The 12667-nt window shown below is 32.6% G+C and overlaps 1 protein-coding gene across 1 annotated transcript in view; it reads right to left on the reverse strand.

Annotated features, from left to right (window-relative positions):
- Positions 1-5: 5 nt before the first annotated feature.
- LOC130442749 (uncharacterized) overlaps positions 6-12667 on the reverse strand; it is a 245412-nt gene continuing 232750 nt past the window's right edge. Inside the window, exon 4 of the mRNA XM_056777098.1 lies at positions 6-2547. Coding sequence (XP_056633076.1) covers positions 903-2477 — 1575 coding nt within the window. The 5' untranslated portion in view covers positions 2478-2547 and the 3' untranslated portion in view covers positions 6-902. The remainder of the gene's footprint in view (positions 2548-12667) is intronic.

Consider the following 12667-nt stretch of genomic DNA (forward strand, 5'->3'; position numbering starts at 1 on the left):
TATTGTTTTTAATCGGTGAGAATGTGATTGATAGACACAGGAACGTGAAAATTTTGATTGAGGGCATCAGATGATTTGGTATGGTTAATTAATATAGAGCATTCTTATTGTCTTCTATTCAAAACATTCAGCTTTATATTCATAATTTCAAAACAAAGAATTAAAAGATTCTAGAATTTACCCTTAACTGTAACAAGAACTACTCAATGAACAAATTATAAGATCAGATTGTGTTATTAACACATATCATGTTAACGATATTTTATAAAGAACAAGAATATTTTTTGTGTAATTTTGAGAATGCATGTATAATTTGCATTCTTTTACCCATAAAATCACTCCTTAATGTAACTTAATACATACCAAGTTATTTGGATCCTTTTTATATCCTTTATATTCGTATTAACTCTGTATAATTGATTATTCATGAGAAAGATGAGGATATTTTCAAATTTTGTGTTGTGAAATTTGAGATTTTATAATGAAATATCGGACATAATTCGCTAAAATTTATGATACATTCCTTTCTAAAATAATTCGTATTAAAAACCAAATTGAAGTTTTTTATACAGAAGCCTCGTACACGTGAATATTGACCCTTGTCATATTAAAAACTGTATTGCGTATTCATGGAAAGAACAAGAATATTTGCAAACAGATTGTTTAAATAACACGTTTATAATTTTCATTTGTATACGTAAAGATCTTACCTGTTGTAAACGAACAGATACTTTGAATAAATCATTGGCGGAGTAAATATTTTTTTTTAATTAATATATATAACGTCTATTCTTGATGATGGTGTATTTTGATATTTATGAAATAATGAATTATTTGAGAGACATATAATACTTGAAATGCAAAACAACACAACATGAATAAACAACAAAATGAATAAAAAGCTACCTTGATTTACCTTTTACTGTGGTAACATTACCTGCCGCTACAGCGTTCTTCTGCGCTATATGAGTCTGGTAATGTTTAGCCAGGTGAGCCTTTTGCCTAAAACTCTTACCACATAGACTACACGCAAAGGGTTTTTCGCCCGTATGCGTTCTGATGTGAACATTGACAGAATATTTATCTTTGAAACCCTTAGAACAAATATTACAATAATGTAAAGACCTTTCCTTTCTCACTACGTTGTTTGGAGTAGCACTTTGAACAGTTGCTTGCGATTTACTACCGCTGTTTTGTCTCTTATACTTCTTAGTAGGCTTCGTACTCAATACCGTCGGTGTGGTGGTTTGAATCGGCGTATTTATATACAACAGCCCTATTTGTTCACCTCCAACGGAAGTAATACTATTTTCGCCCGAAGTATCCAGCTGGCAATATTGGTGAACGGATTCAGCGACTTCGTTTTCGATTCTCTTCAATTTTTCGAAGTCTTCGGGATACGAATGGTCCAATTGGCTCAGAAGGAGATCGTCGACGTTCTGGGAGTTGGTTGAGTTCTCAGTTTCTCGAACCACTTTACCTACTATATGCTCTTCAAAAATTATTTTTCCATTGGCGTCTATTCCAGCTACTATGGTGGGTATCTTATCTTGCTGGTCGTCTTTGAGAAATACTGTTTCGGTTTTCGATGGGGGTGTGGATAGAACTTTCCTTAGTTCTACGTTGTTATTATCGTTTTGGGGGGATTTTTGTTGTAGGGGTTTGAAAGTACCGTTATATCGTATATACGCTTTTCCTTGAAGGGCGCTCCTCAGGAGAGAATCAGGTGATTCTTTTTCATTATTATTATTATTGTTCGATACTTTCCAATCGTTGTTGTTATTTTCGAAACTATCTTGAGATTCTAACATGGGACTACCGACTATAAGAGCGTTGGTTATTTCATCTTTGTTTTCATCGTAAGTGTACGTTTCGGATTTAATGAGACCATCTGTATTCGTTGTAACGTTATTTTCGTTGAAATTATTATAATTGTTTATTTGACCGCTAGGCATAACACTTAGTATTGAGTCTATATCAATTCCAACTTGCAATTGTTCCATAGAACTTGGACTCGACATTGATTCATCCTCTTTCGGTAAACGGTACCACGTAGCACTTTGGTCAACTCCATTTAATACTGTCAGGGTGTAGATTTGTTCATCAGTGTTATTAGTCTTTTCTGGACTTAATTGTTCTACCTCGTTCGTAGTGGACATCCAACAATATTTATTTAAATCTTCTAACAAGGCGGTTTCTATTTTAACAGTGTCTTTTACGTTCCATAAAGTCGGTTCGAAGCCATCGTTCAAACTATCTGGTAATTCGGTTATTAACATTGTGTTATTGTTAGTTTCTTTAGAATCTTCTAAACTTTCTAAAAATGGGTTTATGTTACGCATTTGTTTCGAAAATTGTTGAATGCACTGATTATCGTTCGAGTCGGAAGGCACAACGAAATCGAAAAAGTCCGTTTTTATTTCTTCACTAGTTAATGTTCCTGTTAAATCCATTATCACAGTTTCCTTGAGTTCCATCAATTATTTTTGATTACACTAAATGTATCTTCTTAGTATTCGTTGCTTGTCTTAAAACGGGATATTTGATCTGAAACAAGAGAAAAAAAATTATTTATATTTATAGATTTATAATTATTTATTATTATTCTGTTTATTATCAACAAAGCTAACCAATGATATTGATGTAATCAATTTTTTTCATTCTCTCAATTTTTTCAATGAATACATTGCTGATAATAAAATTAGAATCTCCCCGTAATTTGAGATTTTCATTTTTTTGGTTTTTTGTTCGGTTACAGCCAAAGGTTCCTAATTAATTGCTTGAGTAAACAAAAAGTTTCTGTCGTTTTGATAAGCGTTTGACAAAAAAAGGGCCCAACACTTAAATTCCTAAAAATAATTATCAGCATATTTTTTTGGTTCTGTCTATTGTTTGTGTAGTATTGTCATTGTCGTCGGTGTATTACAATGGGCATCATTGGTGATACGAAGAGACTGATTTGCTAACACGAAGAACTGGTTAAGGATGAGGTAGGTCTACAACAGCTAGAGACAACCACTTTTTTGAGAAACCGAACGTTCAGGGCAGTTTCCTTTACAAATTCTCTCCAAGAAATGGAAAATGTGAACATAATTGAATGGAATGCTGATTATGTCTTACGGGCTCAGATAAGCATGTAATAGTGTGGTGACAAGGCGAAAAATGTGCTCAAGCGTTCATTGTCCAGTAACTTCCAATTGGTGGAGGATCAGATTAGCTATGGGAAGGTTTATCTTTTCATGTTCGCACGGAGTTAGTCTTTATCGAGAATGGGACGTTGACTGTATGCAGGTACCTAAAAAAGGTTCTAGGTTCTACGTTGTACTGTACATGAATATTCTTGGAGACGACGCACCAGCCTCACACTTCATTATCCAGTATCTTGACTGGTTCAATTCACGCAAGTTGTCTGGCCTGTTCGTTTGCGGTCCATTTAATACATTGCGGATGAGATGGTGAAAAGTTTACGGAGACATGTGCTGGCTCCTGGAAATTCTAGAAAGCTTCGTGATATAATGGTGCAGGAAGTTTCGACAACAGAAACTTCTTTTTTATTCAAGTAAACAGTCAGCAACCTTTGTTACAATCGAAAAAAATCAGAGATGTATAAAAAATTTTCAAATAACTTTTTTCAAATTTTATGCTTGGCACAATCTTTAGGAGAAATTATAATAAAAAGGTTTGTTTGTTGTGAACATATCTGTTAGTCAAATTTTAAAGGCTTTAGAATATTTTGTTTTATATAAGAATTGAGTTTATTCAATCGATATTATCGAATATTCTACCCTTTTCCAATTGAATTATTTAGTATCATCAAGAGTGCCAAAGTATACAAAATGCCAAATCAAATTAAATGAAAATTTGATTAGAAACTTCAATCTAAACAGAAAGAGACTAATAGAGTAGTTTGAATGAAGTCTATGAATAATAATTATTTTGTTTTTTAAAAATTAACACATTATGAAGTCGATTTCTATGCTTACTTTTTATATTCACACACATTTTGTTGCTCGATATTAAGCCTTTAACATTTGACACTTCATATATATCTTACGTTTATGATTAATCTTACTTAGATACTTTTCTTCTCCACTAAATTTGAATAATTATCTTTTGATTAAGAAAAAAATATTTCACTATAAACAAAAATGGCATACAATTAAGCCTAATCAAGTTTGAATATAAAAAATGCTGTCAATTCAAATATTCTTGGTTTGTTATCAAATTAAAATTTAGTGTCTAGTAAACAAAAATCAAAACATTTGGAATTATTTCCAAAAATTCTATTAATTACGTTATGCAGAAGTTAAAGCTAAGAAAGCTTTTGTGTTTTATAGTTGAATAGTAGAGCTAAATATTAGTGTATAATAGTGAAAAATAATGGAAATTTGTCTGTCTCAGATTGATATTTTACCAATTCAATTTATTTAATTGACGTATCGAAAAAGAATGTTCAGAAAACTCATTTTTATATGGTTTTACTATTTTTATAACTTTTTATGTTTAGAATAAATTATCCATCTTGGAAGGTTGTTTTCTTCTGCTTTTATCACCTGAAAGCATGCATTTCTCCTATATAATTAAATTTAATAAATCACTGTATGAAATATTAGCAGCTTTAATATATAAAAGTGCCAAGTCCACTAGAATTCTAATGCATCAAAAATTAACGGTACATTTATCAATATAATTAATTTCACAAAACATTAAACGAGATATTTCTGCTTTTAACTGTTATTATTTTGAGTAATTATCTGAGGCATGTGAAATTTTTCTTTGAGAATACACCGAAAGTATTTAAAAAAATTCCGCATGCTAAGTGGCATTTCATATCCCTCATCGACATTTTTAAAACCACCTGTATACCTTGCATGTTTCGGCATCATATTAGAGTAGATTCAATTAAAATTCCTCCCATGAAACATTAAACTGGGCTCGTTTCTTTTAATAAATTGAGATACGGGTTAGATATATTATTTATCTAATAGTAGCTGAAGTGATTGTGGGTATTAAAAATTACACAAATCCTGACACATGTTTAAAACGTTTTCAGACCCCCTGTGTACACGAATTTTGTTTGATCGTTATTTTGCGTGCCACACGTTGTATATTATCTACTTGAACTTAATGTGGAAAGTTAGACCGTATCTGTCCAAACCGAGTTTATAAGAAAGTACGACTTTTTCTAGTGCATTAGATTCTAGAGGTGGACGCATTCCTCGAGATTCAGTTATTTTATAACAAAAGATATCTTTTACACAGTAGTTATTGTATGCTAAGGACTGAAAGTGCTGCTTTGTTGGACTCGTCCAACAAAGTAGTATATCAGCCAAGGTGTACACAACATTTTTTAGACGACGCATAAGATTCAAAACTTTTTCAATTACACCGAGGAAAGAAACTAAATAATAGAGAATTATAAACATTTTATTTATTGCACAATATAATGTACTTAATGATATTTGCATTGTCAATATTAATTTATTAATTATTTGCAAAAAGCCATGTTGATTGTACCTCCAGGAACAATTATTAATATTTATTGGATTGGATGCAGATGGAATATGTATATCTCTACTAGATGTTGATGGAATTTCTGTAGGTGTGTTTGTGATTTCGATACAATTTGTAGGTGTAGAAATATAAGCGAGCACTACGTTTTCTGTTGGATTTTTCGCCTGTTTCTTGTGACACCACTTCATAAAGAGCTCGTACTGTTTTTCATACCTTGCACGAGATTTATCCGGCAACGAATTATGAACGGCCGCATTGCTTTCTTCGGTGAGATCAGGAGGCGTGGATTCGAGTAACTCTTCATCGCTGATGTTTTCTTTTTCATCATCATTCACTGTTATTCATTAATTTAGACAAAACAGGCAAAACAAATAATTTCTGAACATTAAGAATTTATGTTATTCAAAATCATCCAAGTGAAACTGTCAACTGTCAACATTGAAGTGGCTAGAGTCACATTTAAGGAAGTTAAAGTCAGGCCTTGAATATATGCTGAAGAGCAGAAAATGTGGTGCGTTTTGAGAGCAATTCAACAAATTTACAGGCAAGAGAAGCGTCGACTTAATACTAACAGACAATTATTATTAAAACTATAACTTCCACGGAATCGTCCATATTAATGAAAACATCCCAATACATTAACCCTTTACAATCGGTTTGTTGAGATGGGAGAATCTCCGCTTTTAGACGGGACCGTATTGAAGAACCTGCCTGAAATGGTTAACTACTTAAAACATTATGTAGCCGATATTTTCATGGATGTCCAGATAGCTTTCGATTATGTCGGCACGCTGGACTTGTTAGAAAGCTTCTGAATATCTGTCTGCTACATCCTATTATGAAATTTATATATTCATAGCTTACTGACCATTTGATAAGTGTCAGAGTCGATTATTGTTTTTCTCAATAATTAACCTTCTTGATTAGCGTCGTAAAATTCTAAAAAAATTTTTAACGTAAGACTTCTTTTCTGTGGATGATAAAAATGACGAGCTCATAAGGGAAAATTCTGAAGAAGGTTAAAGAAATAAAGTAAACATCAGTCATATTCAATTTAAAGATGTAACACTCTCTATTTTAAAGTAATTATTCGTTTTTTCGTTATTATATTTCTCTTCTTTACTGGGCAATTCATACGCTTATATAACAGTCTACATAAAAACCAATTAGTCACTTGTATCTCTTTTTACTCCATAGAATTAAATAAAATAACTATTATATATCATCACTCTGCTCTTACCAAAATATTTATTAGTGAAGCTTTTCCTTATACACAATTTATGGTCAAAAATACGAAGCAAACTCTTGAAGTAGGTCGCCTTCATTCTATTTGAAATTACAGCATTCGAAGAACCAAGATTGGAGTTTATTGATATTGTAATTAATATTGGATTTATCCAAATAAGGGAAAACATACAATCAAGAAAATAATTGATCACCAATGGTAAATGATATTCGTGATTATAATCATAAAACTTAAAAACCGCCACATAGAGAGTCCTCTAAAAACACATAGTATTGAGTGACCAATCTATGCTTGAATGGAAATGCCACTTGTTGAAGAAGATATAACTTTCCTAATAAATTCCTTGCAGTGCAGTGGGACATAATTTTTTGAATAAATTCAAAACTTCTGCATGTTTTGTTTTTCCTTTTATTATTCCCTGGGTACATTAGATTGAATTATATACATATATATGAAACAACGACCTCTATTGCATATTGTGTGCCTTATTAAAGCTGATCTCGACGCTGTATGATCTTTCGCTCAACCACTTACACAGCTCTAGTTACCTATATATCTATATTACACTAAATAATTTGGGATGGCTTTGAGGAGGATACATTTTCGTTGATACAAGTTTCTTATCCTAAAGCATCTTCTGCATCGGCTGTACGCTATGGGATCCTCAATTTCTTCCTCTTCCCCACAAAATCTGAAATTATTATATACTTCTAGTCCTAATCTCGTCAGATATTTGCTGATTCGATTCCGTCCTATAAGTCAGTTAGACAATTTGAAAGTTATGATAGCGTTGCTTTCTAACAATAGCAAACAAAACTTATAGAAAACTAGGCAAAAGCTAATCGTCCAATCTTCATCCAGAGTGATCGATACTCGTACATTTGGGTTTTAGTCTAAATAAAACAAACTCTTCATTCTATTTGAAAGACCGATGGTGGAGCTTTTTCTTACCGTATCCCAGATTAAATCTTATAACTGGCGAGATTCTCCATTTACTGTAACAATGGCTGGAGGTCGACTGAGATGTCGCATACTTCGACACCAAAATATACTTAATTATCGCATGCCTAGCGGTCTCAGGCGAAAACATTCCGATTTTTTTGAATATATAATACATACAATGGATTTGCTCTTCCTAAGATAGTAACCGTGGATCAATCAAATCGAGCAGCTTTGTATTATTCAAGGTACCACATTGTATTAACCGATAAATAATATTCGATTCGCCGACGACATCGTTTTAACTACAGATCGTATCGATGAAGTTAAGAAGATGCTACGACGAGATCTTCGTCTTCTATTCCATACGCTCCCAGGTGTAGCGCTTTGGAGCTTCTTAGTGTTTCACACTTCGAGATAATGTAGATAGAGGTCTCGTCATTTGTGCAACAAAATCTGCACGCCGCATTATCTACTAGGTCTAGCGTCTTCAGGTGTTTTTTGAGGCGACAGTGCCCTGATAGAGCTCCTGTTAGTATTCGTAGATTGTTCTTACTTGTTGATATATTCACCAGATCTACTCTGGTTATAGTTTCTCTGAAAAGTCTTTGCTTATCTCTTGCAGGTTGTCCCAATAAGTGGATTTGCTCCCATCTACTGTTTTTTACAAACGGTTTTCATAATCAATTTCGTTATAAGCGAAGACATATCGCTAAATGGTAACTTCATAAAGGAAGCCTGTTCGTATAAATATTTAAGACAAAAAATCCGCATCGGTATAGACAATTGAACTTGTGACATAAAACGTAGAATCAAATCAAAGGAAGGTTATTACCAGTACTACTTATGCAGAAGAAACCTTCATGTTAACCAAACATTCAGTGAACGAAAATCGCGTTGCACAGAGGAAAAAAGATCGATAGTGGGGCTTTTTCTTACAGACAAAGTTGCGAATAACCTACTGCGGCAAATATCAGGTAGAACTGATGCAATGGAACGAATTACAAAGGAACTACGCTGGCCACATATAAGCGCTGGGCAAAAATGATTTTACACCTTAGTAGGGAACGTCAACTAACAATATGGCCCGACGATATTAAGAGAATGCAATCAAACTGGATAAATATCGTACATAACCGACACATATGATGATAAATTATACATTTATTACCAGTGATTACCGAAAACGATACTAAAGCGACGTTGGAGAGCGACGTCATTGAAAGCAGCCAAGGGAATATGGAATCATGCAAGATCGTCTCAAAATTGGTTTTTTTATGTTTTCGCCACTTTCTCGGCTAAGAGCTCATCGTCCTCTACAATTCCACTTTTGTTTTGGTATGCTTTGGACGTGATCGTACCATTGCAGTGCTCTGTTTCCTACTTTGATGGTTATTCAACATTCTACTTCCATTCGTTGCCATGTTTCTGCAATTTCTGTTCTGTCTGTTTTTATGACGTGTAGATACCTTAACATATAAGGTAAAAATTCGACCGGTCTTATTTAGTTTCTTATTGTTGTTGTCATTGGCCATACTGCCGCATATAAGATATTGTGAAAGAATCTTCCTTTGTTTTATTAAGTCACGGCGTTGTTTCATAGCAGTTCATGGAGTGTTTTTTACTTGTTTTCCTCGTACTATTTTGTGCTAATTTTAATTTAAAAGGAAAATCTTCTATCTTTCTGTATATTCAGTTGGGGTTGATGTTCGTCCCTTGGAACATTAAGAGAGTCTACTGAGAATGTAACTGTTAGATATTCGTCGAATAAGGAGAGATTTGTAGTTAATTTGGTTAATCATATATCTCTAGGGACATGTAGCACAAAGAAACCGCACAATTTCTTATGTAAGTCGATCATGTGGTGAAATCAATTGATCTAATATGATTTCTTGTCGGTTTTATTTGAAATGATTTAGACAATTATAGGTTATGAGAATAATGTATAGGGAAAACAGGTTTTTAATGTTTGTGTAACTAATTTCAAAAGAATAAATTGATTCGACGAAAGAATGGTTGCGGTTGACCCAAGAAAAAAATGGCACACGTATATTTAAGGTTCTTTCCGAAATTTTTCACTTTCTATATTTAATTTCTTGAATACAGTTCTTTGAATTTAGATTTATTTTAATTAATTCATTTAGAAGAATTGTCATTCTCAGATAATATTTTGATAAGGCTGAAATTCAGGAAGTCTCTGTTGTTTTCTGTACTATAGTCTGTTTTTACTAATGAAATATTTATAGTGATACTGAAATTTCTATCCATACTTTGACATTACTTGAAGTCTTGGTTGAGAGAAAAGTTTTGTATAAATTATTGTACAAACGTCGACCAGCAACTCCAAGTGGGAAATTTGTGGTGAAACTAAAATTATTAAAGTTTTTGACATACTGGAGTCGAAACGGTCGCTTTAGGTGTGCTAGGTCCATTCAGCGTGTCGTGCCAGCGCTGGTTTTCGCATCGCTCTTTATTGTACTAACCTCAACTACAAGTGACCCATAACTATGTATTGAAGGTGTCGGTTTCCAATGTTCATTTTGTTTATTACATAATCATACAAAAAGAAAACTTCAATATTCGATATATAGCCCATCGTATACTATGGTTTAAACCCAATTTTCAGCAAGACTTTGCTTAAACCCTTCCTTGGAATTAGATGCAAAACATTATCGCACAGAATTTTCAAAGTCTCCGTTGAATTAAACATTTTTTCTAGGCCATAACTTCGCTTGGATAAGAAAAAAAGAGTCCGGATTAAATGCTGGATGTGGTTGGAGTTCAATACCACCAAGTTGTACGATCTCATTTCACGTAAATTTCACATTATGTGGTTTAGATAAGAAAATTTATATAGTTAGAATGCACCAAATATTCGTTATACCATTTTGTTTTTGTACAGGGAGCTCGAGTTTACACCGTTTCATGAATTTAAACTTTCAATATATCATTATATTAGGTAGACTGAAAAATTCGTAAGCTGATAAATAGATGGTGCTACTAGTATTAAATCTATTGATTTTCAGTTAACTCTAACCTTAAAAAAACATGTTTCGTACTATTGGTGTGTTACAGTATTTTAAGTAAAGCAACATTTGTTAGTTAAAATTAAATAATGGATAGGAAATTCGTGAATTAATAAAGCGTTGATATTGAAGCGAAAGCTTGGCTTGATTAACATTATTTAGACTTCGTTACACGAAAATCAAACGTTGAGTAGCGGTTTGCCAACGCAATCGATGCTCGAAAAAGGCTTTTATCGAAAAAAACATAATAAAGTTCAGGAAGAAATCGCGGAAAAACAGCTCCATTTTAAGAAGAGGAAGTGCAGTTTTATCAAGACAATGCTTCGTGTCACAATCATATCAATGAAAACGATGGCGAAATAGCATGAATTGGGCATTGAATTGCTTCCGCATCCACCGTATTCTCCAGATGTGACCCCTGGTCTCAGTCCTCAAGAGTATGAGGCTAAATAAAGACAAATCGTATCGCTAAAAAAGACCTCTATAAGCGTTACATCGCCCTCGAAGCAACTATATTAAATAATAAAATAAAATTTTATATAAAAAAAGGATTTTTTATGCTAATCTACGAACTTTCAAGCTTGACTATTACAACAAATGTGACTATTATATAAGTATTGAATGTCTCCACCAAATGTATATTTTCAATAAGTGTGTTATTTGAGGAAATATAATATTTTATTCTAGTCATAAAATGCAGGAACTCTTTTCATTTCTATTTAAAAAGAAAGTTGAATGTATTTTTTGTTTTTACTTGACATCCCTGTATAGATAAGTTATTAAAAATTATTTGAATAGATATAGCATCTCAAGCTATACTAAGTTTTTTCTTACATTTAATGAGTATATATAGTGAGCTCGAGTTTACGACGTTTCATGAATTTTTTTAAGAATCTATTCTTTTTGCCTCCGGCACGTAAAACAGAAAGTTAAAATATACATAACGAAAGAATGTGAATATTACATATCGAATGTCTCTACAAAATGTACATTTTCTATAAGAATGTTTGGTCAAATATAAAGTTTTCATTCTTAGAACTATTGTCCAATAAAATCTCTTTGAGAGAGAAAGAGAGAAATGCTTTATTGTCAAAAAATTGTTACAATTTGTAGAAAAAAGCTTGTAAAAACTGAAAACCAAACATAAAAATACCTAAATAAAGATACAAATAAAATAAAATTTCAATATACAGAATAATACCACAATGAGTAACAAAATCGTATATAAGTCCATAGCAAAAATTAAACCAGTATGCAGCATGTCCGGAATTGAATATTATTACAATAGTCGTTTACAGAGTCGAAGGAACTTTCCAGTAAATATGTCCTCAAATAATTGCAAAATGCGAGGAAAGATAATATCGATTTGATTTCAATTGGCAACTGATTGTGCATTTTTTTGTATTGTAAAATATTGAGCCCTTAACTAATTCTAAACGTGGAGTAGGTAGGTGTAGGTCGTGTTCCGCGTTCCTAAGTGGATAACCGTGCAACTATCGATCAACTATATCAATGGTGGTGTTATTCAATAAAAAAGGCTGGAATGTATTTTTATATGACAAAACTTTTTGATACCATCCCACCATGATTTAAGGGTGATTAGGGAGAGAAACAGAAGAAACAAAATGGGGCCTAGTACTGGGGCACTCCACATTCTATTGGCTTGCAAGATGACAGAAAACCCAGGAACTTTTTTCGATTTTATTTAAAGAAGAAAGTGGAATGTATCTTTTGTTTGACATCCTTGTAAATAGAAGTTATTAAATGTCATTTAAATAAATATAACAGCTCAAGATATAGTAGTTTTTTCAAACATTTATTAAGAATGTATCAAAGACCGTTGGATGCTATATGTACTGTTATATTTAATAGTTGACTACCGAATAAAGTTACCCAATTAACTCTTAGGCATATTAAAATGAAATTAAATTGTTAGAGTGAA

Source organism: Diorhabda sublineata, chromosome 4, assembly GCF_026230105.1.
Source record: "Diorhabda sublineata isolate icDioSubl1.1 chromosome 4, icDioSubl1.1, whole genome shotgun sequence".
NCBI classification, from domain to species: Eukaryota; Metazoa; Arthropoda; class Insecta; order Coleoptera; family Chrysomelidae; genus Diorhabda; species Diorhabda sublineata.